Source organism: Manduca sexta, chromosome 13 (genome assembly GCF_014839805.1).
Source record: "Manduca sexta isolate Smith_Timp_Sample1 chromosome 13, JHU_Msex_v1.0, whole genome shotgun sequence".
NCBI lineage: Eukaryota > Metazoa > Arthropoda > Insecta > Lepidoptera > Sphingidae > Manduca > Manduca sexta.
In genome coordinates this window covers 11,101,872-11,126,136 of record NC_051127.1, presented here as the reverse complement: position 1 = coordinate 11,126,136, position 24,265 = coordinate 11,101,872, and the positions used below count along the sequence as shown (strand labels likewise).

Sequence of the window (24,265 nt, the reverse complement as noted above, 5' to 3'; positions counted from 1 at the left end):
TAACGTTGTTCATTGACATAGAGTAAGCAATTTTATATTGACTAAAATAACCGGAATACAATCAGCAAAATGCGAATACTGGTAGCAGTTGCTTGTATCTTGTTGTGTGCGGCCAATTTAGCAACAGCTGAACAGTTTGTCTATAAATTCGGTAAGCAGTAATGATAATAATATTACCTATATTAAGGATTTGACTTTGGGGGAGGCCTATGTCCAGCGGTAGACTCCGCAAGGCTGAAGAAGACAAAGGATATTATTTAAGTCTTTACTTGATTATCAAAAGATTTATTTCCTAATTATTTTTACCGTGCAAACTGTGGTACTTATATACAAACCTAATTCTTTCTTATATTATAAGGACAACTTGAAATAAACAAATCTAGAAGAAGATAACTTAAATTTTAAAAAAATACAAACACCCGTAAAAATCACCTTATTGATATACCTAGATGCTTAATATATTATAAATTAGAACGGGTTTAATTATAATTAATATTTATAAATCGCCGAGTCTATTTTGGAGTAGAGTGAGGATAAGCCACAAGCGATAGATGATAATAATATAATAAAAACCGGACAAGTGTAAGTTGAACCCGTGCACCGAGGATTCTGTACAAACTTGTCGGTAAGGTATCTAAATATATTATGTCAGCTCATCTTGACAAACTTAACTTTTCTGTCTGATCCCTAGACGTGTTTTTTTTTATCAATCGTAAATAATACGTTTGTAAGAGTATTAATTGTTTTTTTTTTCGCCATTAAAGTACAAGTTAGGCTTAGATTTCTTCCTTTACATGTGCTTATAAGTAAACTTTAACTGACAGGAATATTAACTGCAAGTTATTGCTTCTTTCCAAATTTCATGATTCTACGTCAACGGTAAATATTTTATAGGTTTTGGTTACCTTTTCAAATCGTAAAATAAGAAAATTGTGCCATAAGCGGTCATATTTCTTGATCGCTTTGATTTACAATTTGGAGTTTTATACAGCTGAAAGCGACGGTAGGTCCGAGTTTTGATATAAATTTCAACTTGATACTTGTATGCGTGGTAAAGGGTTTGACAGACAGATAGATGGACAGCACAGTGATGCTATAATAGTTTCTTGACGACATAGGTATTTTAAATACGAAACCAAATGTAGAGACTTTGTGAGGAAATATTTCTCAGCGCCAGAATGTTCTGAAAATTGATCGAGATATTATTAAATACTACGCGATACAACTGTCTCATGGAAGGCAGATTTTGAGAAGCTAAGCACTCCTTTTTTTATCGTAGCCAAAGAACATATTGTATTATGGGAATTACTGGCTTGTATAAGTTTTTGTTCAATGGATATCAGGTGGCATCACAAGATACCTGGTACCTATTCTGCCACGGAGGAACATTGTGCCAACATTGTTGGTGCCTTCTTCTTTACTCTTCTATTACAGGGCATCAGCTAAAGTCTGAAGTTATCGTACCCCGGGCAAAACCTCGCAGTTATTAGTTTTCCTACAGTTTTTAACAATCTGGAGCTTAGGTTCAATCAGGCGAGCGACAAGTTCGTCGCAACATAGACTTGAAATAAAAAAGAAACAGTTTCTAAATAAAAATCAAATTTCTCATGTTCAGGTTATGACGTCGGCGGTGTAATACACACGGGAGAAGGAAATATACCTCTTCTGAAATATACAAAAGAAATAAATATCCCTGTAAGTATAGTGACGAATCGTGATGTACAGAAATTATTCAACCCATAAACTGATTTTAAAGATGAAGTAGATATCAACTGGTAAGATATGACTATCTCTCACCAGTCGATATAATACCGGTCTTTTTAAAATCGGATATTACTGACTAAACCCAGAAGAAATATCTTCTACTAAGTACTTTCTAATATAAGTAAATAAGTACTAATTTACTACCTATAATTTGTTTTCGGTCTAGTCTGTTGTTGACCCCATTAATACATGTACCTACCTACATAGTACATACATACGTCGCTCTCTAAATAAAATAATGAATTTGTGTTGGCGACCTTTTTTTTAAGTTGCTATAAAATTTAAATTATTATACATAGGTTAAAAATGAAACCTTTAGCATGAAAAAAAGAAAGAAAATGGAAAGATCGCCAACAGAAATTAGTTTTTAGACGATTCCCAAAAATTAACAATTTTGGAATAGGTCATTATTTTATTAAGAGAACGACGTGTAAGGTATACGGTATAAGGTATACGACGTGTAAGTATGGCAAACTTTACCACAATTTTCTCAAAGTTATCAGGTTAAAAACTCCCTGTAAGTAGCTGGGTAAAATTTACAATTCAATTTGTTTCAAAAGTAGTACGGTCTTGCAGTACATTAAATTATCCAAAACGAGAATGTAATTGGAGGCAGCACTATTATCCCACAAAAGGCCAAAATAAAATGACATCTTGCTGAAGCGTCTGCGAATGAGTGAATGAATGAGTTAGAACACATACCTACCTAATAAAGATGGAGGAGTTAGCTATAGAGCTAAAATTACGCTAAGCTTACGCCCCGTGATTCATCTGATGGAATAGGTTTTTAAGTGCAGTAGAGGATCACTTAGCATCACTTGAACCATTTGCTAGTTATCCGGCTTATAGATACTATAAAAATCTTATTGTTGTTTCTAGGTACCAGCAGATGTAAGGGTTACTTATGTTGAGGTCATTATAGATGCTCTATCGTCACCGCAAGTCCAGTACGATTCTTTAAACCACAAAGTAGTAATCACCTACTCTTGGACACAAATTACGCTGTCTAAATACAAGATCATCGTGAAGGGATTTTAATGTGTGCTAAATGTTTCTACATGTAAACTAAATAATATTTTTATTTTGTAAAATTTATGACTTAATAAAATTATGCACCAACGCCATTAATTATGATTAAATCAAAAGTACCTACCTACCTACTCAGTTTATGTTTTTTTTACTGTTTGTTCCTAAAAACATACTAATTAAAATCATTTGATGTTAAGCCTTATAAAACATTTAGCTACTTGCAACGATAAGTGGCAATAACTTTGAAATTGGTTCAGATTGCAGAATAAGGCTATGAAAATAGCAATGCTATACTACATTTTATTTTTTTTATTAGCACATGCCACTGCTAATCTCCGTTATCGCAGAGTTGGAGAACCTAACTATGAAATTTCATTCTATGAATATGGTAAGTAACAAATTGTTTGACAAAATATTACCGTTAAATGGTAGAGCATGCTATAAACAGACGCAGGCTCTACCATAGTGACTGTGAATATCCCACATAAGCAAATGTGCAATGATAGTTTGCTGTAGCGTTTTGTATAGTTACTTGCCTTTTCTATTATCGGCTTATTTAAGCAAAAAACCTACTCATCCAGCGACAAGGTTATAAACAATTTAAAGTTTACATACTAACTTACACAAACTGTCTGTCACTTAAATACAAATAAGTTTCATTGTAAATAATTTCATTATGTTTCACTAGGGAGCCATATTAAGGGACAAGTAGTTTCTTATACTTACAACGGTGTCATTCCTGCTCTGACTCCAATCCATCATTTAATAGCAAAAGTACGTATTTGCTCTACATTCGGTTTTATTGTGATCTTTTTAATGTGTTAAAGTAAAATATTTATTTACACAGCCAATTAGGCCAGATGTGGAGCAGAGATTTACCTACCTACGGGTGGAGTACGTAAGTCCTCTTTCTAAAGTGAGCATCAGTTTGAATCCGGCCAATTTCACTCTAACCTTCCACGTGCGGTTCCCGTTTATAGATATTCCACTTGGTATAGTCGGATATTCCTTGCCTCTCAAATAAGTTTAGTGTAACAATGCAAAAAAGACACGTGGGCTATTAATGTAACCAAGCAAACAAATAAAGTTTTGGGAATTTTATATAAAATTTTATTACTACTGACAACTAACAAAAGTTACGTCGCCAATAATTGTAAAAAAATCTAAATAATAAGGTAAATTTTCTATTTTTAAAGGTCGAAAGGATTCTTGATTATATAACACTTTTTCGTAACATTACGGGCTTTATGGAAGGTATCAATCTCGGGAACGCATGTTGATGTCGTCGTGTCGCTCCCGCTCAGTCTCGCGGTGATCTCCCGAAACGCGCGCGCCTGCCGACGTGCCTGCCTCGTCGTGCTCGCGCTTGCTCGGGGAGTGAGGTGCCGACGGCGCGGACTGCACCAGCCGACCCATCAAACTAGCGCTCTTATCCTTGCGCGGTCTAGTCCACTCGTGCGACAACACCCGATCGAGGGTTAGTCGAAGTGTTATGTCAGGTTCAAGAATGTGACGCACGATAGACTTAGCCGCGGCCGATACGCTGTCTCGGATCCGAGACCTGAATACCCAATTGCGTGACATTTGATCTTTAAGTAACTTGCGCAGATTCGAATCATCAAACGGCATGGAAGCGTTTAACATTATGAAAAGAATAATTCCTAGAGACCAAACGTCAGCAAGTTTTGGGTTGTAGGGTGTACCACTCACCACCTCTGGCGCGGCGTACGCAGCTGATCCGCAATATGTTTGGCTAAGAACTCGCCTGTTTTCGCCGTCCGTGCAAAATCTAGCAAATCCAAAATCAGCCAGCTTTACATTAAATCTTCTGGATAATAATATGTTTTCACATTTTAGATCACGATGAGCAATGTTTTTACTATGTAAGTACTGTAAACCGCTGGCCATTTGTCTAAACCACAACTTCGCCTGATTTTCTGGCACTACTCCATTACGCTTTATAAAATCCAATAGATCGCCGTTATCAGCATACCTCATGAATATAAACACTCTCGGCCCTCGCTGTAATATACTATGCACTTGGATTATATGTGGGTTTTCGATTTTAGTCAATATGTCGAGCTCGCGAGGAAAAAACTTTTCTAAAAAATCTCGAGGTGCCTTTTCTTTATCAAATATCTTGCAGGCGAGGTGCATACGCTTGGGACTTGATGCGTCGCAATATTCCGCCAGGTGGACGGTGGCATAAGATCCTTGTCCGATTTTCTTGCCGATCAGATAACCTCGTTGTTCCAAGGCGTTCACCTCGGAGCTTCGAGGGCTGAGGCGCTCAGCCATTGAGCTCTATCGACTTTATCCTAACCCTTTTAGGATACATTGGACATTTCACTACTAACGTATGTCCAAGGGTTTAGTAGCTTCCTGTCAAAATATTAGCTTTCCAATTAATACTAGTTTTCCACTCAACTCTCATTAAAGAGAGTAAAACAATGCCTACAATACAAATCGTTCGCAGCACGCACAAAATTTTGATAAAATATTACGACATCACAAAGAATTTGGATATAAAAAACGCATTCACAGGTAAGAAATCTTCCAAAAAGACGTATTTGCTACATCGATGACTTTTTTCCTTTGTTTCTAAAATTAAAACACATTTACTGAAGGCCTGTATCACTTGTCTCCACAAAAAGATTTAAATAGTAGGAAAACTATTTGAGTCAAAAATTAATTATATACTTGACTCTAACCCCTCAAAGACTCACGTAGACAGCCCCGAGCAAATCCTATATAGCATGGATATTCTTAACGGATCTATAACTCTTATCTTAAAATATGTATGTATTAAATATCCTGTAATATTAACAAGATAATATTTTTTTCAAAACTCAACAGATTTCTATCATGTCAGTCATATTTTACTTAGTCCTAATAGAACTAAATAAAATATGACTATTTACGACTAGATATAAAAAGAATATCTAATAAAATTAGTGGCTTTGTTCGTAAAGGTTTAACCCAAGTCAGTGGCGTAGCTAGAAATGGGCGGAAGCAAAAACGAACTCCATTACAATAATTTAGTAATGTTAGTTTTCACAGGGTAGAGTTAGTCCATTGAAAAGTTACATTTGGGGTTGCGTTTTTTAGAGGACGCAATTTTATTTTTTTGAAGTATAGGGGGGGTCAGTATAAAGCTAAAATCAAGTTTGTGGGGTCGTCACCCTTGTCCCACGGCCGCCATCTTGAAAATAGGGGTTGAAATGGTTTTTACGATGTATCTCTTAAACTATTTATCTGACAAAAAAAATTATAAACATTTTTTGTTGCAAATTAATTTCTCTACAACTTTGGTCCAGTAACTTTTGTCGTAGAACTATAAATAAAAAAGTTACTTATAAGCGAAAACGTTAAGAAATTCCCTACGCTTCAAAAAAACTAAATTGCGTCCTCTAAAAAACGCAAGGTAAGGCCTAAAAAATGTAACATTTCAATGGACTAAGTCCTAAAAAAAGGGCATGCAGCTTGACTTCAAAGAGAATTATAATATATATGGAAAGCTTGACTTTAAGGTGGTATGACGAAATTTTAAAGGCAGAAATATCCATGATTATTAATTATTTTTACATTTTTCTTTCAACTGCGAGAACTAATCACTAACTAGACGTGAATTTAAATTCTTTACTTGCCAATACTTGTTTAGTTACCCAGATTAAAGCCGAAACAAAATGTATGAAAATGGACCTTGAGCTACCAAGGTAATTGTCAGGGTCCAAAGAGTTCCGGTGCATTGCACCGCCTAACTCTATGGTTGCTATGCCACCAATTGAAGATGTATCGCTTTTATAACTGCACGTGCTGAGGCACGTGCACGGGTTCTTGATTATTTTTTTATCAAAATATAAAATAGCAAGCAAGCCGAAGAGCGAAGGACCAAAGCATAATATTAAAAGGGCAACACTCAAGATAATGTTGTGTGTTTATAAAAATAATAAATATTTTTTTTAGAACAGCTTGTTGAGTACCGATCTGAGGTACCGATATAAAATAAATGTCCATTTATTTGTTTGTCATTCATTTCATTATCAAAACTCTTATAAGCGTATTCCCTTAGTGATTTTTACATTCCTATGTAAATTAGATCACGTTTTTGAACGATCTTGTTGAGACTAAAACGTCAACGTCAATTTGACAATTGACAATTAAAATTTTAGTTTCTACTTTGGTTTCTACCCAACGTCAGATTTTTCTAAAGTTGTGTTGACACGAAAAATATAGAATAGGGGCGTATTTTAAGTTTTTTCAGTGACTATATTACAACCTAATACATAACATAGGAAAGCTGATAATTAATTGACTATCAAGATGATGAACCAGTACATAAAAGAACTAGAACAGGTAAGCATTTCTTTTCTAATGATACCATTAACATTTTGATTACGGATTATATTATGTTGCCATTTTTGTAGGATCCGTTTGATCCTGACGAATTTGTAGAGAGAATGGTCAGGAGAAGTATGCAGGAGTCACGACTAAAAGACGACCAGTTTGATCCTGAAATTATACATGATATTTTCACTCAAGCTATACAAGATTTAAAGGTAAGTGCAAATGGTATTATTTCAGGATCTGATGCGAATACAATACATACAATGAGTCGATAATATCACATGGTCATACTATTTTCTTAATGAATGCTCACTGAGACTATGAATCCTTGAAATCCAGAGATTTCTAATAAATAATTTTATTATCATAAACAATTCTTTATAATTAGGTAATAACAATTACTATATAAATCATTATTCTAGGTTCTCCAAGAAAGACAGGAAAGAAAATGTGCTAGATTACAGCAGGCTGTTCAAGAAGAAGAAAAATTGTATGGCACTAAGTTGGCTGAAATTATGGATCAGCACATGGTAAATCTCTTGAAATTATTAGATATAACCAGTAGAGACTGGGCATCTGATATTGTGGCTTGATGTACTAGATTCTTGAAGTATCTATAACACTATATGAGGAATGGTTTGCTTAATTTTATTTTTATATTTTTTATTAGTTTGTGTTAAAATGTAATTTACAGATTATCTTTAAATAGTTGTTTATGATTATATGTAACATAATAGAAGGAATAGAATTAACTGCAGATACCTGGATCACAGATTTCAACAGATCAAAACATTATTAGACTAATAAAAAGCTCACTGACTTTTAGAATCTTAGTTTCTATTTCTTTTTAATTTGATCTTTTGATCTGGTAAATACTAAAGATAACTTATGTATCTATTAAGTTATGTATAGATTTAGGGTTTTTTACATTTACTTATTAGAAAAATTAACATAAAACTAAAATAGTAATTATTACTTATAACAAAAACTGTACTAATTTACAAAAGAGAATAATTTGAATCAAATTAACAAATAATCAAGAACACAAAAATAGCTAGTGAAAAGATTGTGAATGTCCGTTTGATCCAACAATTAAGGACAGCTAAAAAATGTATTGATGACGCAATGGTCCGCGCGAACTGGCCATTTTAAACCAAAGAGGGTATAATCCTACGTTATAATTGCAGCTAAGCTACGCCTCCTGGTCTTCTAGTAATAATTTGCTAATTATAGATATTTATTATGTAATTCTATTTTTCAGCATTGTGTCGGAGTGTTTAGCTCTCTGGACGAGCGGATGTCACGATGTGGTGGGCGCGCATTGGATGTGGGCGAAAAACTTGGCGCGGCACGGGCGCCTAGAGCGAGGGCGGCTGCTGCGCGCGATCTGCTTTCACATCTTGCTCATTTCTTCAGTCCCGGTCCTGTACTTGCTGATGTCTTCAGTGATCCAAATAAGGTGTGCTATTCTATATTTTCTAAAGGGCCCCCTTTAGAATTAACATCAGACAAATGGCTAGTCGGTTAATAAGGTTAAAAATACTTTATAATATTATACTGACCTATAATCAGGGAATACTAATTCTTTATATAATAAAACATTCAATGTTTTGTATCACATAACTTGGTAATTTTTTCCACATTTAATGATAGTAAAATTACTTTATGTGTATGTATATTATTGAAATAATCCATTTTTCATAATAACAAAACATTATTTTAGTTGAATGAGGCGGCTGATGTCATACAAAAACTACATACAATCGCCCAAGAATTGCCCCCAGATAAATTTGAAGCTGCCAAAAAGAAGATAGAGGCTAAATATGACGAAATTGAGAGAAATCTGATAGAAGAGTTTGTGAAAGCTCAGAATCAAGGCAACATGGGCAAGATGAAGGAGATTGCGAACATAATGACTAATTTCAAAGGATATTCCCAATGTGTTGATGCATTTATTGAGACAAGTCAGATGGTATGTTTTATATTTATTTATTTACATTAATTTGAAAATTGATTTCAGATGTTTTATACACAAAAAATTACATTATTACGTAATATAAGAGTGTAATCTCAAATTATTTTACTTGTGACCAAAGAAAACCAATAATTATTAAAATTGCTTTATCCAGGTATTTAAATAAATTTAATGCAATAATTACTTTTTTTTATTATTTAAAAATATTTCATAACTAGCTTTTGCCCGCGGCTCTGCCCGCGTTATAAAGTTTTTCAGGCTAAAGTTTTCCGTTATAAAAGTAGTAGTTTCCCGGGAGCCTATGTTCTTCCCAGGGTCTCAAACTGTCTCCATACCAAATTTCATCTTAATACGTTGGGTAGTTTTTGAGTTTAACACGTTCAGGCAGACAGATGCAGCGGGGGGGCTTTGTTTTATAATATATTTTTTAGAACTTTTTAAGAGGAACAATCCCGTCATACATCATTGTTGCATAACTTTAACCGTTTACGCAGCGCACGCAACGGAAGCTCTCAAAACTAATAATTTTTCCCCGTTTTTGCAACATGTTTCATTACTGCTCCGCTCCTATTGATCATAGCGTGATGATATATAGCCTATAGCACTCCGGGATCAAAGGGCTATCCAATACAAAAATATTTTTTCAGTTCAAACTGGTAGTTCCTGAGATTAGCCATTACTGCTCCGCTCCTATTGGCCATAGCGTGATGATATATAGCCTATAGCGCTCCATAAATAAAGGGCATTCCAACACAAAACGAATTTTTCAGTTCAAACTGGTAGTTCCTGAGATTAGCCATTACTGCTCCGCTCCTATTGGTCATAGCGTGATGATATATAACTTTGAGCACTCCACAAACAAAGGACTATTCAACACAAAAAAAAAAATCAGTTTGGACCGGTAGTTCCTGAGATTAGCCATTACTGCTCCGCTCCTATTGGGTATAGCGTGATGATATATAGCCTATAGCAATCCACGAATAAAGGGCTATCCAACGCAAAAAAGATTTTTCAGTTTGGACTGGTAGTTCCTGAGATTAGCCATTACTGCTCCGCTCCTATTGGGTATAGCGTGATGATATATAGCCTATAGCAATCCACGAATAAAGGGCTATCCAACGCAAAAAAGATTTTTCAGTTTGGACCGGTAATTCCTGAGATTAGCCATTACTGCTCCGCTCCTATTGGGTATAGCGTGATGATATATAGTCTATAGTACTTCACGAACAAAGGGCTATCCAACGCAAAAAGATTTTTTCAGTTTGGACCGGTAATTCCTGAGATTAGCCATTACTGCTCCGCTCCTATTGGGTATAGCGTGATGATATATAGCCTATAGCACTCCACGAACAAAGGGCTATCCAACGCATATAGAATTTTTCAGTTTGGACCGGTAGTTCCTGAGATTAGCGCGTTCAAACAAACAAACTCTTCAGCTTTATATAATAGTATAGATACATAAGCCTCTAAAAGCGATTTACAAAAAAAATCCTTTTTTATTCCAGAACACACTTTTAGGCAAAGATATATTCCATGCTGTTCTGCCTCTCTGTAAGAAAAATTATACAATCATAAGTAATGTGTTCCCAAATCCTGAACAAGTTATGAGTAAGTTTGTGCTCAATATCTTCCATTTGAAGCTGCAGAAGTACATACAAACAAAGCTTGCTGACAAGAATGATGTTGAGAAATATCTGAAAAACCTGTATGAGATGTACACTAGGTGAGTTATTTAATATTTTGTAACGTAAATCTGCTACTCTAAAGTAAGTTGCTTGATACACCTTTGCCTCGTGGCAAACTTGTCTGAAGTAATAACAAAAGCATTGCTTGTTACTAACTTAAGATTAGTAAAGTTGTAATTTGTAATTGGGTCTGAAGGCATTTTATTTTCGATTTCAAAAACCAAACAACTTGACCTGAGTCATAAATTATATCTATAGTTCAGAAGCCTATTACATCATGAGACAATAATACTGTTGGCAAACTGTGAATAGACTTTAGGACGGCGAATCCACTTTTTGCAGATATAATGTTTATTTTCGCACTTAGCCCGTAGTAGGTCGGGCCGTTGTGCGTGCAGATATAATAGTAAAATCATAATTGTTTAAATGTTCCAGTACCCAACGAGTATGTGACGAGCTAGTCGCGGCAGGTTTAGTGTCCGCGGATGGTAACACCACTACGGGCGACTTACGGCGCGAGGCGTTGGTCAACGGAGCTATGGCGGGCGCTAACGATGGGTACGCAGCCTTGGAGACGCGACGGCTCAAGGCGATATTGTCGAACGCTCTCAACGGTTACTATGCTGAAAAACAACATGTTAAGAAGCAAATACAGGGTGGCGGGTAAGCTATATTTATATATATTTTCATTCTGATACGGAATAGTGAATGTAAGTACAATAAATAGTTTGATAATACTAAAGTATGATAATACTATGACAAAACTAAAATTTATCACATTAAATTTATTGAAATGCACCTTTCAATATTGCAAATTGGTCTTTAAATATATAGGATTATTTTCTTTTATTGCCATGATGTCTTTTTTTTTTAACCAAACATGATAAATTTATAACACTCAATTTATTATTATATGAGTAGTGCAGTATAAGAAAAATACCGACCCGTGGCACACAATGTAAATCTCAATAGTCTCCAGTTTATTTTTCAAGTTAGTTCTGCACATTACGTTTAAACTATTCAGATAAAAGATTGTTAATAGAAAAACTGGTATGTATTATGTAGATTCCAAGAATTGCGCCGCGATCTACAAGCTGTGATTGGTACCCGCGCGAACATCAACATCGCGCAAATAGAAAACTACGGCGGCGAGACGTTCCTCAGCGAGCAACTCATTCAGAGGATGTTGAATGAAGCTAAAACGTCATTTGTTAGATGTAAAACTGTAAGTAACAACTAGATTAAGATCAATACAGGTTGAAATTTGTTTTTTATTTAGAATTTTTTTTTTTAATTTCCAAATAAAAAACCTTTAAAAATAATTTTCTCACTGACTACATATTTTATTCCAAACTTTGTGTTTGCTTTTCAAAGTATCTTAACTGCGCTACCTAAAATGTTGACCCTGTATGTTGATTTAAATTATCAAATTAAATAAAAGTTAATAATTATGGTAATGTTTACTTAAAAATACACTTTTTTTTTTAATAATTAGTGGCAGTAAACATAAGATATTTGGGTCCCCAGCTTTGCACCCAAAACGAGCTGACTGGTACTACGATAGCGCTGCTGGATGTTTTGATACAACACTTGTTGATCGAGCACGTGGACTACGCGCTGGACCTTGGCCTGCAGTCGATCCCCATCGCTGAAAGCAAATCACCACCTCAGGTATGTAGAGAACTTTCCACTATTTGAAATTGGAATGTATTACGGCCGAATAAACGATTTTAATCGATATCTGCTTATCGATCCCAGAAATGGGCCAATCAGAATGAAGTTTGATCGTAACGCTTACATATTATTTATTCTGATTGGTTTATATTCCAGATCGTTGTGGAGATAGGCGGTAATTAACTTCGATCGTGTGGAAATATAATTAAAAACATGACTACTTTTATAAAATAATTTAATCCATGAGGCCAATTTTATTGTATAAATAAGAAAATAATGGTTTCTTTCAGATATATTTCTTCGATACTGCCAAACAAGCGAATCGTATTGTCAGAATGTTTGACGAACACTTCCAAGAAGCTATATTGCCATGCTTGAGGTTAGTATTGATAATTCTACAATACTGACGTTCAAAACTAAATAAACAGTTCCTTATTTAAGACTGATACCATTAATATTCGATCGACGAATTTAATTCGTCCAACTCTTCATCTAAAGAGAATCCATGGTAAATGCTTTACTTTGTTTATACGTGTTCGGCGAATTGTATCTTATGGTAAATGGAATAGGGTCTAGATAATGTGAACTGGCGACGCGTCATCACCCCTCACCAGTTGACATAATTATGCCGGCCTGTTTGAAACCGGACATATATAAACAGATCCCTTGACGCGACACACTTGCGTGGACCACTATGGGTTTAACAACTTGTGTATGGTGGACTAAAAATTTAATTACATGGACTATTATACATATATTTATTTCTGTTATACCTTTTTTTAAGACTAAATTAGAAAAAGTTTAACGCAAATTAATTACAGCACGGCATCGAAACAAACGGAATGCGTTCAGAAAAAGAACCACGTGATGGAACAATTGGAGAGTAAGCTCGACGCGGGCCTCGAACGAGCCATAGCGGCCATCGTGAGCTGGGTCAAGCTACACCTGCAGACTGAACAGAAGAAGACTGACTTTAAGCCTGAAGGGGACATCGATACTATTGCTTCGCCTGTGCGTATAATACCCATCTATTATACAAATACAAAAAAAAACGAAAGAAAATAATATTTGCACACACCGTGAAAAGTAAACAAAGGAAAAATATATATATGTCTAAGTATTAGTAGTTATCTATATTTCATTTTATCCATTATTGTATTCGTTACAGCAAATATTATGAAAAGAAACTTTTCTGTCAATAAAGCATTAAAATAAGTTAAAATGTTAGCAATTCATATTTCAAATATTGCGATGTGCGAAAGTGGACGCGTGAAAGGGTTATGTTGCTATCTCTTTCTTACGCCTGCACTGTAATTCCCTGTGACGTCGCAATAAAGCATCTTTTTTTTAGTGTTTTGGCATTATCCTCTACCACTGGATTTAAAATTTGATTCTATCTTTTTTTCTCTGAATTTGAATAGTTTTGTGTTACATTATCGTATCGTATCAGCCTATAATGTCCCAATGTTGGGCAAAGGCCTCCCCAAGATCCTTCCATGAATCACGATCTTGCGCTACATTATAACAGATATATATTTAAAAAAAAAAGCCAAACCAAATATGCTAACATATATAGATTGTAGAACGTTGTCTTCCGCGCTATTAATTATTTAATTTCTGGATTAGATCTATTTTGTGCGTGATATCGCGGATAATGTTAGATATAACGGTTGAACAGCCGCTTACCTCACCTATACTCTTCACGCGTTGAAATACATAGCAGCAAAATTTCGAGATAATATGTCTGCATTATTACAAACTATTTTTGACGAATTTTCTAGACTTATGCTTTTGCGGAATACACGCGATATCACGCACCTCTCAAGATTCTGTGAATGCAGTTTTTAAGCAATTAAATACAAATCAGCAGCTTTGCGGAATCCTAGTGTTGTAATAAAACTGTTCTATCAGGCATGTTCAGCGGTAGTGTCCTATCTGAACTCAATAATGGAGAAGATTCATACTGGGTTGGAGGGAGACAACCTGCACTCGGTCACATTAGAGTTGGCCGTGAGACTGCACAGGGTCATCTATGAACACCTGCACAACTTCCAGTTTAACTCTGCAGGTGTGTATCTTGGTCTTACTTTTATTGCCTTATTGGTTTAGTACCAGCAAACTTTTATAATGAATTGAGTTCGAAACTTGATATTAAAAATTGTGTAGGTTTTTTGAACTGTGAATGGCGAACGTTAGTTTAATTAAAATTTTCCCGTGTTTTTAGAGTCGTAAATAAAACGTCAGTAGACCAGCCTTTTTAGAATGTGGTAAGCCACACATACACGCGAATGACCGTGTACTCTCGTGATTGGTCAAAAGTCGAATGCGTGGCGGCGTCAGTCGGTCTCTCGACCAATCAAAGTCAAACGTCACGGAGGTTTGTGCAGTTTTAAATGTCGCAAACTACGATATTCGCCACTTATAAACGTTACAATATAAAATAAATAATTACTGATATTTAGCAGAATCGTTAAAGCAATAACTTAACGCGGCTTTGCCTACTCATTCAGAAATATAGTGTATGAGCCTATGTTAGATTTCTCTTCACATGAAATGGTACCACAATTGTTTAATGTAATAAAATAATATAATATCTTGTTGAAGATTGATGATTTTACAAATTATCATATCTCAAACAGGAAAATAGAAACAATGCTACCACTGAAAGAATGTCTTCGTCATGGGCGATTATCTATAGCTGACGTACAACGTATTCACATGGCGCGTGTGTGTCATATGTATTCGATATCAATATGAGGTTCTTTGTATCATCAATTAGATATAAATCGTTATTAACTTTGCTTCTTACTAATACTATGAATTCGAATGATTGTGAAAATGTCCCTGCTGGGTGTAAACTGTAAATTGCCTTAACGATTCTTATGAAATTTCCTAGAGAAATTACTTATAGCTTGTGAACAAATTCACTCGCCTACAATCTAACCTGAGCATTGTAGACCATGCTATAAACAGTCGCTTATCTTCAAAGGGCACTTGCGAGGCTACATTCTTTTAATTCGTCGATTCCCCAATGACCAAAAACTAAAGTTTTTAACCAGTACGTCCTACCTGACCTTTGGAGTCTACATGAGAAAAAATTACCACCAGTGGCCTCGTTCACAGTATAAATACGCTCAGCTTGCTATGAATCGAGCAATTCTCGGAAACTGGTATATAAAATCAGTAAGGAAGTTATCCGCCAGAAAACCATTGATAGAAAAAATACACGGAAGTTCGTATCGTACATTTCATGGCACGCTGTACTCGTGCACTGCCCGCAGGCGCCATGATCGCGATCTGCGACGTGAAGGAGTACCGCTCGGCGGTGTGCGGCCGCTCGGCGCGCGCCGCGCCGCCGCCCGCGCCCGCGCTGTTCGACGCACTGCACGCGCTCTGCAACCTGCTGCTCGTCAAGCCCGAGAACCTGCACCAGGTCTGCGAGGGCGAGACGCTCGTGAGTATGCACTGAAATATTTTAATTAACAGGTTAAAGTCAGCTGAAATTTTCAGATTTGAATACATTGGATCTGACAATAAGTTTAAGCCGAGTCATGTCGCCGAGTCTGAATCAAAATTGGAAAGTTGACGCTGGCCCCAAACCAAATGTAGTAACAATGAAATACGTGGCCTTCTTCTAATGCCGAAAGGACTGACTAGTTGTCGCGTTCCTATAACGGCCCGCGAAATAAAATAGTTGACAACATTTTTATAATATAGTCATCAAAAAGTGTATGTCATCCATAATCTAAAGGACAACGAATTTTCAAAATTCACGCAATTATAAATAAGTTATAAAACTTTGTTATTTTTTAAAAGAGATAGCTGTCAAATAATAGTAATAGCAAACGACGACGTCACCAAATATCAACAGCCATAACTCTTTACCTGTGAGAAAGAGATATCGCGATACCCCATCACGCCAGTTTTGCTCACAACAATATTTCAAATATTTACTAACTACTTTATTTTTCAACCACTTTTATGTTGCTTTACCACAAGAATTTCTTTTTCGTTTTATTTTCTTATGCAAATAGGTAACTACCCTATTATATCAGAAGTAAATTTGCGAAAAATCTAGTATCTCTCCAATATTGGCATACTGATGCACAAATGCATTATTTTCATAAATAAAGATTTTCAATACTATAATGTGGCATTCCGCTGCGGCATATTTCAACGTGAGAAAAGATATGAGGGATTACGATAAACCTTGATAATGTAATTGATCAAAAATATCATAATCTTTGTATGATGAATACACATGTTTAATGCAACGATGTGTAAGGTATTTATATTTTGTGAATGAATACTTTATGTTCATTTCAATACGATAAATTGATGAATATCGTGAAACTACATGAAACTCACTTGGAGTCGGGTAGTTTCCTTAGTTCTCTTATTCTTTTCTAATCATGCGAAATAAATTTCCCCTTTGTAAGACGAGAAAGTGGACAAAAAGTAAATGGGTCATCTAAGATACCTGGATAAAACCACCTATGAACACCGCTATGGCCTGAGAAAGACGGATTTTTAAGGATTCTGGTAATCTGGGAAGACCGTTGACGGCAAATAGGCGACAAGAACACAAACACACACACACACACACGCACACACGCACACACACACGCACACACACACACACACACACACACACACACACACACACACACACACACACACACACACACACACACACACACACACACTCACGCTTTTTATCCCCGAACAGGGCAGACAGAGGCATGACATTTGCACTCACTTTTCGAACCATAATGAGATAGGGGGTGAACCTATCGCCATTGCGCGAACAATTTGCAGACTGGGCTGATACTGAGTACAAAAACCCAATATCACTTTCCCGACTCGGAGATCGGACCCGTCAGGAATAATAACAAATTAATTCTTTCTGTTATAATAATAAGCAGTATTTTTAACTGACCTATAGGATATGGACTGCCTCGGTGGCGTAGTTGTATTGCATGTCCGGTACAATAGCGCTCTGAGGTCCTGGGTTCGAATCCCGGGTCGGGCAAAGTGATATTTGGGTTTTTCTGCTCAGTATCAGCCCGGAGTCTGGAATTTGTGCCCGATATGGCGATAGGCTCGCCCCCTATCACATCATGGGACGGAACATACTTGGCGAAAAGTGGGTGCCCTAGTTGCGCCTCTGCATACCCCTTCGGGGATAAATGCGTGATGATGTGCGTGTGTGTGTTTGTTCATAATCATATCCTATAGTACATAATAACATAACTGATACTGAGTAGAAAAACCCAAATAGCACTTTGCCCGACCCGGGATTCGAACCGAGGACCTAAGAGCGCTCTCGTACCGCGCATGCAGTACAACTACGCCACCGAGGCAGTTGATGGCGATGAACAGAACAGGACAAAACGGCGCCACATACTTATACTAATGTCATATCCCTCGTAAACCAGTTTATGCCAATCTAGCCGACAACACACTGAGAAGCACGTGGCGTGTGATTCACCCAATTGAACCAACAAACTAACGTCTGGAGTATTTGGCCGGACAAATGACTACTCACTCGTGTTTATACTCTGTTATATCATTGTTGATGCTGCATTCAATTATGCTGACTAGTGACATAGCGTGACATTTTCTCATGGAGATTCTATTTGGTTTAAGTTGTATTTCTATGTCAATGATAGTTTGTAGTGAATTCTTGAGTAAAATAGAGGTAACAGGTAATTGTGTATTTATAAATTACTTACACTAACTCTTCCTATATTCTATGTCGGTAATATAAAGCTGATATTTGTTTGTATGTTCGAACGCTATAGCTCTGGAACTACTACTTTGATTCTGAAAATTTTATCACTAATTACAAGCTATAATTATAGGATTCCAAAGTAGAATATTGTATCATAATAAACTATGAAACCCAAAACTCTACATCTCGCTGAACAGCGCTCGTTATTCTGAGACGAGATGCAAGTCAGCAGTTTGCTTGCATTGATGATTGATTAACAAACATCAATATGTGACATCTGAAGTTAAGCTATCATCAACACCCAAGAATATTCTCATTGACGACTAATGGTGACTTAGGTTCTCTACTTAACACCCGTGCTACGTCGATTGGGTGAATCGCATCAAGGAAACCAATCTGACAAATGGCAAGAATTGTGGCGGCCTATTAATTCTGTAGAAAATGCGGGTTGTAGCGCAACTCTACCATTTATATTTGACGGTTTTTAAATAAGAAAACTTGTCTTTATTTTTTAATTTAAATAAAAAAAAAATATTGTCTACAGGCGGAGCTGGATCATTCGATTCTTCACAGCTTCATACAACTACGAGCGGACTACAAGAGTCACAAACTCTCCTCTTTCCTCAAAGGACTGTCGTAACAAATCGTATTGTGGAGCACCCGTGTATTATTTATTGGTTCTGTTTATCAATATGATATAGTTTGTTTGTTAACTAGATATATTCCTTTATTATTATATCAAGTGTTTAAAAGTTATTAAAATATATTTTACACTGAAAATATTTTTTGATGACCATTCTTTTCGCTACGCTATTTTATTGCAATTATTGGCGAATGGAAATTTGATGTAATGTAAACATTTATCTGGGTTGTTTCGTAATATGCACTGAAAAATTGCTTCCTTTTGTGATGATGCAAGATATCTGCGTCGAATGTTTACTGGAAACAATTCGGTTGATAAATTGGGACAGCAGCGGCCGGTCCGGCGGCGGACGACGGTTCGGCGGCTCATATCGCGGTGTGATGCTTGCACAGCGCGTTATCAGCGGTATCTGTGGGACACGGCGCGGCTCACTACGTCCATTCATGAGCGCGCCCCTCCACCCCGTTGTTATTTGAATGGGCGCGCGAGTGTGCGTGCGCACCCGCCGCCCGCGCCCGCGCCCGCGCACCTACGCGCCGCGCGCGAGGGTCGAGCGGAGCCGCGCAGTGACACAGTGTCGACCCGTCTGGACGGCAGCCCGCGTTGCCTCGCCGCCGTCGCTCCGCCGCACCGCCGCGCTTCACCCTGCCACAAGCGTGATATGCTCGCAAGTTCAGTGTAACGCCGCGTTGATAACATTGTTACCCAGTGCTGTGACGATATCGCTAATCTGGATAATATCATCAAAATCGAGAGGTAAGCGCCTTCGTCGAATATGTTTATTTTCATTCAAGCTCGACGCCTACGCCGCGAGCTGTGTCGCGATTTGTGTGCGACGAATTTACATAAGTTCATTCATGGGATGCTAGGCCCTATTTTATTATTATCGGCGTACGTGCGATGTGAATGGGTGATTAGGACGTCTCGTTGTGTCGATACCGAGTGTCGAGCTCGACGTTGATTCATGATATGACTGGACGATGTTTGCTTTGTAATCTGTTTTTGAAAAATTCTCAGTATCGCCTCTATTGGATAGTTGTCGGTCGATCGCGAGCGTTATCTAGGTGAGAGCGAGCCGCGTCCGCAGTCCGCTCCATTTCAAGTGGTGTTTTTATCCCGGCGCTACCTGAGCGCCGAGTCGAGTGGACCCGCCTCGCCGCAAGTTGATGCCGTACAAGTGTGTAGTTACAAGCTAAACTGCACTTGCAATCCGATGTGTTAGCTTTTTGCCAGTTATCGACGATGCTGCATTTCTATTTATAGTCGAGTTAATATCTGCACTAGAACACACCTATGTATGATACAATATTATTTCACAATATTTAATATAATCATTACTCGCATGATTTGTAGTGTGAAGAAAACATAAGGCACAGCAAATGAAAACGTTTACGATGTTTATTTTCCAAAGTGAAATGCGTAACTTTTCAGCTATCACCGAACAGGCAGGAAGATGGAATACAATCGTTCCATTTTCATCTGATGGGAACAATGACGTAACATAAAAATAGCGATCACGTGTGTTTCACTCGTGTTGAATGCTATGATTATGAAAGAATATAGATAAGTATCAGGCTGCTTGCGTTTCGTTCTCAAAACATCTATTTACGTGGCCAGGTACTTAGAGAAATTACGATAAAAATTCCACATAATTTATGGTATCAAACGCAACCGATTTTCTATCATAATGCAAAATATCAGATATCAATTACTTATCATTACTTATAGAATATAGTCCTAACCCCAAATCAAAATGACAAGTAGACATGTATAGTCGTGTTGCTAACTACGAATAACTTTCGGTAGTATTATACTTAGACTGAATCAGACATCAGCGAGTAAAACATTTTCTTGGTAGGATAGAAGCTAGAACGCAACCACTTTTTGTCCAACCGACTTAGTCCCCACTGTATCACGAATCATATGTGAAATATATCCATCATGTCAATATACACTTAAGAATCTTGAACAACACTAATGGAAACGTAATATTATGTATGTACTACAAAAATTAATTCCAGTTTTTGAAACGAAACATTTGTTTACTACTCCAACCGCAAAGCGAAAATTATAATTGTTTTTGTTTGTCGATGGATAATGTCATTTGGTTTTGTTATAAAAGCTCTGGGTTTTATCAAGACATGGTAAAGGTTTGCCACCAATAAATTGCAAAGCATAAAGTTAATAATTTATACTTTACCACAGACACTTTTAAACACTAATCTATAAACATTACTTCGATACCAGCGAAATGACAGTAATGTAGTCATATTATAAATTATATTACTTATAATAGTAATTGACATCAAAAGTATATTGTTAGATAGATAAATATTTCGTGGAGTGAACGGTAAAGTTTCCACACGAAAATTTTAGTACCTAGTTTTCTTTAATAGGCAGAATAAACAACCAATTGGACTGCTTGATTCACTTGAAACTGGTACAAAATGCCCTATCCAGACACCAAACGTCCAAAAAAACCATGGAATGTGAAACAATATGACCACAAACTCTAGACTCGATGGTATCCATACAAAATTGTTCTTTACCTATACAAAATTCTGTACCTATACAAAATTGATTATAACATAGTTCTATCAGTCTATAAAATTACCCTATTTTGATTTCAATAACAAAATTTTATTATTCTTATACATCACCATCTGATTCCAGACTTAAGTTCCCTTTTCGTCCCAACTACAGTTAAACGCAAACGCATCACGCTCATGAATAGATCTTTATCTAGAACAGTATCTACAATGCAAATCAAAGGCTGCCTTCGTTGTGCAATTTCAACTGTAACAACTTTCTGCGGACCGTTTTAAAACAATTTATTTTGATAAAATCTTCAAAACATTCCCATCATTGTTTTATAAAGTATGATGACATGTATATACATATCTACCCATCTATACACTCGTTATACACGTTTCTTCATAAACTAATGTCTGCTAGTGAGAGATTTAAAAGATAACAGTGGGTAATAAGACAAAGATAAGAACTTATTTCTACCTTAAAAGCCAGCAACACATCATTTATTCATCTGATTTGCAGAGTATTATGTGGATTTTGGGAGGTGGTATTCACGTACAATCAACATCGAGTAAGTTGCCCACTCTTTCAATTCCCTCAAAAAATAATCATAAGGGGACCTTAACTCCGGTTACTTAAAGTTAAACATTAAATCCTCTTACAGTACAAAACTCCTGCGGCGCTTACCAGAGTGGTGATTACAAAATGAGACATCTAGCTTCTATATCGCTTCTGTTTATAGCTACTCTATAATTTAACGATTTAAACCATGGTTAATGCGTCATCAGCAAGCCGTTGGAGGCTCGTCTGTTATATAGGATGGTTCACCACGTGCATGTTACATAAAAGGAGCGTTAAACATTTGATACTTACATTAAATAAACATGAGAAGAGAAGCATCATAATATTTTTGATATTCGCGCTAAGAATGTACGTTTATTTTGTTAGTTTAAAGATTATTGTAGTATCTTATGTCATCCATGTGATAATCAGATAATGGTTAAAGAATTATAATCGCTCGTTGGAATTAAGACATTTAGAGTAACTTAAAATGAATAACGGTGCTGCCGAAGTATATGAGCCATGGAAAATTATTACAGAAGATTATTTGGAACAGTAAAATCATTGTCTAGTAATTATTATATATTTGACAGTGAATAACAAAGTTATCAAGCAACATAAGCATGCAAACATAAATTCACCCAAAACAAAAACTACCATTGCAAGAAAGCTTACGTTAAGATAGTCAGCGAACAAGTTTTCAGATAGCCAACGTATCTCCAGCACAGGACCTACTTTAATGAACTAGTTGACGGGTAATCGTCATCATTCCAGCAAGGCTAGAGACACTCTATTTAACTCCTGACGACCATGGGTAAACCTGCTAGAATATCAAAACAATTTGCAATCATCGGCGCTATGAGAAAGCAAATCTATTAGTAAATCTTTTTGCGACTTATTCTCAACTCAAAGATTGCAATACGCTGCACCTACGCCCCTAGATTGTAATGACAATATTGCGTATTTCCGTATAAAGCATTGTTCTGCTTTATATTTTTAGCTGACTCTTAATAGTAAAGCTAGAGGTTCTGGAGGTACTTAGCGGTAGTGTTAAAATAGATGCAAAGGAGTTGTATTAGCGCTGACGCAATTATAATTTCCGACAATCGAAAATTTATCAGAATGTCTTAGCAGTCGGGAACAACCTAAACATAAAAAATAGGTTCTGTCCCTGGGTACGAATTTGTTATTCGTATCCAACGCCTTAGATAGATTACAATGTTCTATCTGCATCAGGCTATATTCGGTCCTTCAACGGACTCAAAGGAACCAATGATCCGTCGAGAGGCAGTATCTTTTTGCTGATCATATTTTACATGAATGTATTATATTGCTTTCACAATAAATTAGCCAGTGTATTTCACCGATAAACATACCCGGATGAAAGACTGTTACGACATAAGTAGGTACTTTAATTCCCTTCCGTTCTGGTTAGCTGTATTAAAAAATACAGTTAATATTTCATTTCCGCGCCATGATATGATAACGCTTTCTAGTTTTCATCGCACGCGCAGGCATTATTCGATTACGGTTGCATCGCCCGTAAACCTCGTAATGGTTATTGGTTAAATAAAATATCATGGCACGTGATGGTACAACCGTGAAGGTCATTATTGTTCCCATGTACTTTTATTTCTCTACTAAATGCATATGTAAGTTATATTAAGATTTAAAAACTATGCAGCAATACACAGGCAACTGATCTAGCTAAGTCTTAGTTTCTTAGATAGCCAATAATTACCCATAAAATTTATACCTACATATTGCGTAGCAAGAAAATGTTATCGTTTTATACGTTTAATATTTAAGCTAATTAATATAACTGTTAATTAATAATATGATCGATAGTTGAAAATTTACTTACCTGTTGAAAATATACAATAATATATAAATATGTAAAATATGAAGAAACATAACTGACTTAAATGATTCGAAAATTGTTCTAGCTTTGTTCCTCTTTTTAATGTGTCTTTGCAACGCCATAAAATGTACAGCTGTCTCTTTGTTCTAACTTCTGAGAATTCGTAAAATTGTTGTAATCTATATTCTATACATATTACGATTCTAGCTACCTTGGACATGTAAATTTAGCGTCGACGTGTGTGTATTCTATAGAAAATCGCTGTGCAGTGCGACATTATCATTTTATCAGACACCTACCCGGGTGTTATCTAGTTGGATGAAGGTCGCGCTATCCTGTCACTTACCTATTGAATTTAAATGTTAAATATTTTGCAAACACACGAATTAAGGTTATTTAATACTTTAATAGGATACATTTAACAGTCGAATTGTTTAAAATAAATGATAAGAATAAAACC

At 36.3% G+C, this 24,265-nt stretch overlaps 5 protein-coding genes across 6 annotated transcripts in view; 4 read left to right on the top strand and 1 right to left on the bottom strand.

Annotated features, from left to right (window-relative positions):
- LOC115443436 lies at positions 1 to 2,892 on the top strand. The gene is made up of 3 exons (XM_030168832.2): positions 1 to 151; positions 1,616 to 1,695; positions 2,644 to 2,892. Exons 1-3 carry the CDS (start codon positions 70 to 72, stop codon positions 2,800 to 2,802), a joined length of 321 nt encoding a protein of 106 aa, XP_030024692.1. The 5' UTR covers positions 1 to 69; the 3' UTR covers positions 2,803 to 2,892.
- Positions 2,893 to 2,947: 55 nt separating this feature from the next.
- LOC115443438 lies at positions 2,948 to 3,894 on the top strand. The gene is made up of 3 exons (XM_030168834.2): positions 2,948 to 3,181; positions 3,482 to 3,567; positions 3,641 to 3,894. The coding sequence occupies exons 1-3, from the start codon at positions 3,067 to 3,069 to the stop codon at positions 3,815 to 3,817; spliced, it is 378 nt and encodes a 125-aa protein (XP_030024694.1). The 5' UTR covers positions 2,948 to 3,066; the 3' UTR covers positions 3,818 to 3,894.
- On the bottom strand, positions 3,881 to 5,419 carry LOC115443437 (testis-specific serine/threonine-protein kinase 2). The gene has a single exon (XM_030168833.2). The coding sequence runs from the start codon at positions 5,089 to 5,091 to the stop codon at positions 4,051 to 4,053; it is 1,041 nt and encodes a 346-aa protein (XP_030024693.1). The 5' UTR covers positions 5,092 to 5,419; the 3' UTR covers positions 3,881 to 4,050.
- Positions 5,420 to 6,943: 1,524 nt separating this feature from the next.
- Positions 6,944 to 18,988, top strand: LOC115443426 (exocyst complex component 5). Its single transcript, XM_030168818.2, has 14 exons — positions 6,944 to 7,149; positions 7,221 to 7,352; positions 7,563 to 7,670; positions 8,402 to 8,599; positions 8,864 to 9,112; positions 10,621 to 10,838; positions 11,236 to 11,463; positions 11,866 to 12,025; positions 12,328 to 12,471; positions 12,765 to 12,853; positions 13,296 to 13,485; positions 14,386 to 14,542; positions 15,756 to 15,928; positions 18,753 to 18,988. The coding sequence occupies exons 1-14, from the start codon at positions 7,117 to 7,119 to the stop codon at positions 18,846 to 18,848; spliced, it is 2,175 nt and encodes a 724-aa protein (XP_030024678.1). The 5' UTR covers positions 6,944 to 7,116; the 3' UTR covers positions 18,849 to 18,988.
- Positions 18,989 to 19,381: 393 nt separating this feature from the next.
- LOC115443427 (ETS-like protein pointed) overlaps positions 19,382 to 24,265 on the top strand; it is a 135,821-nt gene continuing 130,937 nt past the window's right edge. For both annotated transcript variants that reach the window (XM_030168820.2, XM_030168819.2), the window contains exon 1: positions 19,382 to 19,607. The gene's annotated coding sequence lies outside the window, so the exon portion shown is untranslated. The remainder of the gene's footprint in view (positions 19,608 to 24,265) is intronic.

What these genes read in the sequence shown, in the direction of transcription:
- LOC115443436 (XM_030168832.2), top strand. Translation starts at nt 70, where the DNA reads ATGCGAATACTGGTAGCAGTTGCTTGTATCTTGTTGTGTGCGGCCAAT. An exon ending in ACAGTTTGTCTATAAATTCG is followed by an intron (nt 152 to 1,615) that starts GTAAGCAGTAAT and finishes TCTCATGTTCAG; the next exon opens with GTTATGACGTCGGCGGTGTA. An exon ending in CAAAAGAAATAAATATCCCT is followed by an intron (nt 1,696 to 2,643) that starts GTAAGTATAGTG and finishes TGTTGTTTCTAG; the next exon opens with GTACCAGCAGATGTAAGGGT.
- LOC115443438 (XM_030168834.2), top strand. Translation starts at nt 3,067, where the DNA reads ATGAAAATAGCAATGCTATACTACATTTTATTTTTTTTATTAGCACAT. An exon ending in AATTTCATTCTATGAATATG is followed by an intron (nt 3,182 to 3,481) that starts GTAAGTAACAAA and finishes ATGTTTCACTAG; the next exon opens with GGAGCCATATTAAGGGACAA. An exon ending in TCCATCATTTAATAGCAAAA is followed by an intron (nt 3,568 to 3,640) that starts GTACGTATTTGC and finishes TTATTTACACAG; the next exon opens with CCAATTAGGCCAGATGTGGA.
- LOC115443437 (XM_030168833.2), bottom strand. Translation starts at nt 5,091, where the DNA reads ATGGCTGAGCGCCTCAGCCCTCGAAGCTCCGAGGTGAACGCCTTGGAA.
- LOC115443426 (XM_030168818.2), top strand. Translation starts at nt 7,117, where the DNA reads ATGATGAACCAGTACATAAAAGAACTAGAACAG. An exon ending in AAAGCAAATCACCACCTCAG is followed by an intron (nt 12,472 to 12,764) that starts GTATGTAGAGAA and finishes GGTTTCTTTCAG; the next exon opens with ATATATTTCTTCGATACTGC. An exon ending in TCGATACTATTGCTTCGCCT is followed by an intron (nt 13,486 to 14,385) that starts GTGCGTATAATA and finishes CTGTTCTATCAG; the next exon opens with GCATGTTCAGCGGTAGTGTC.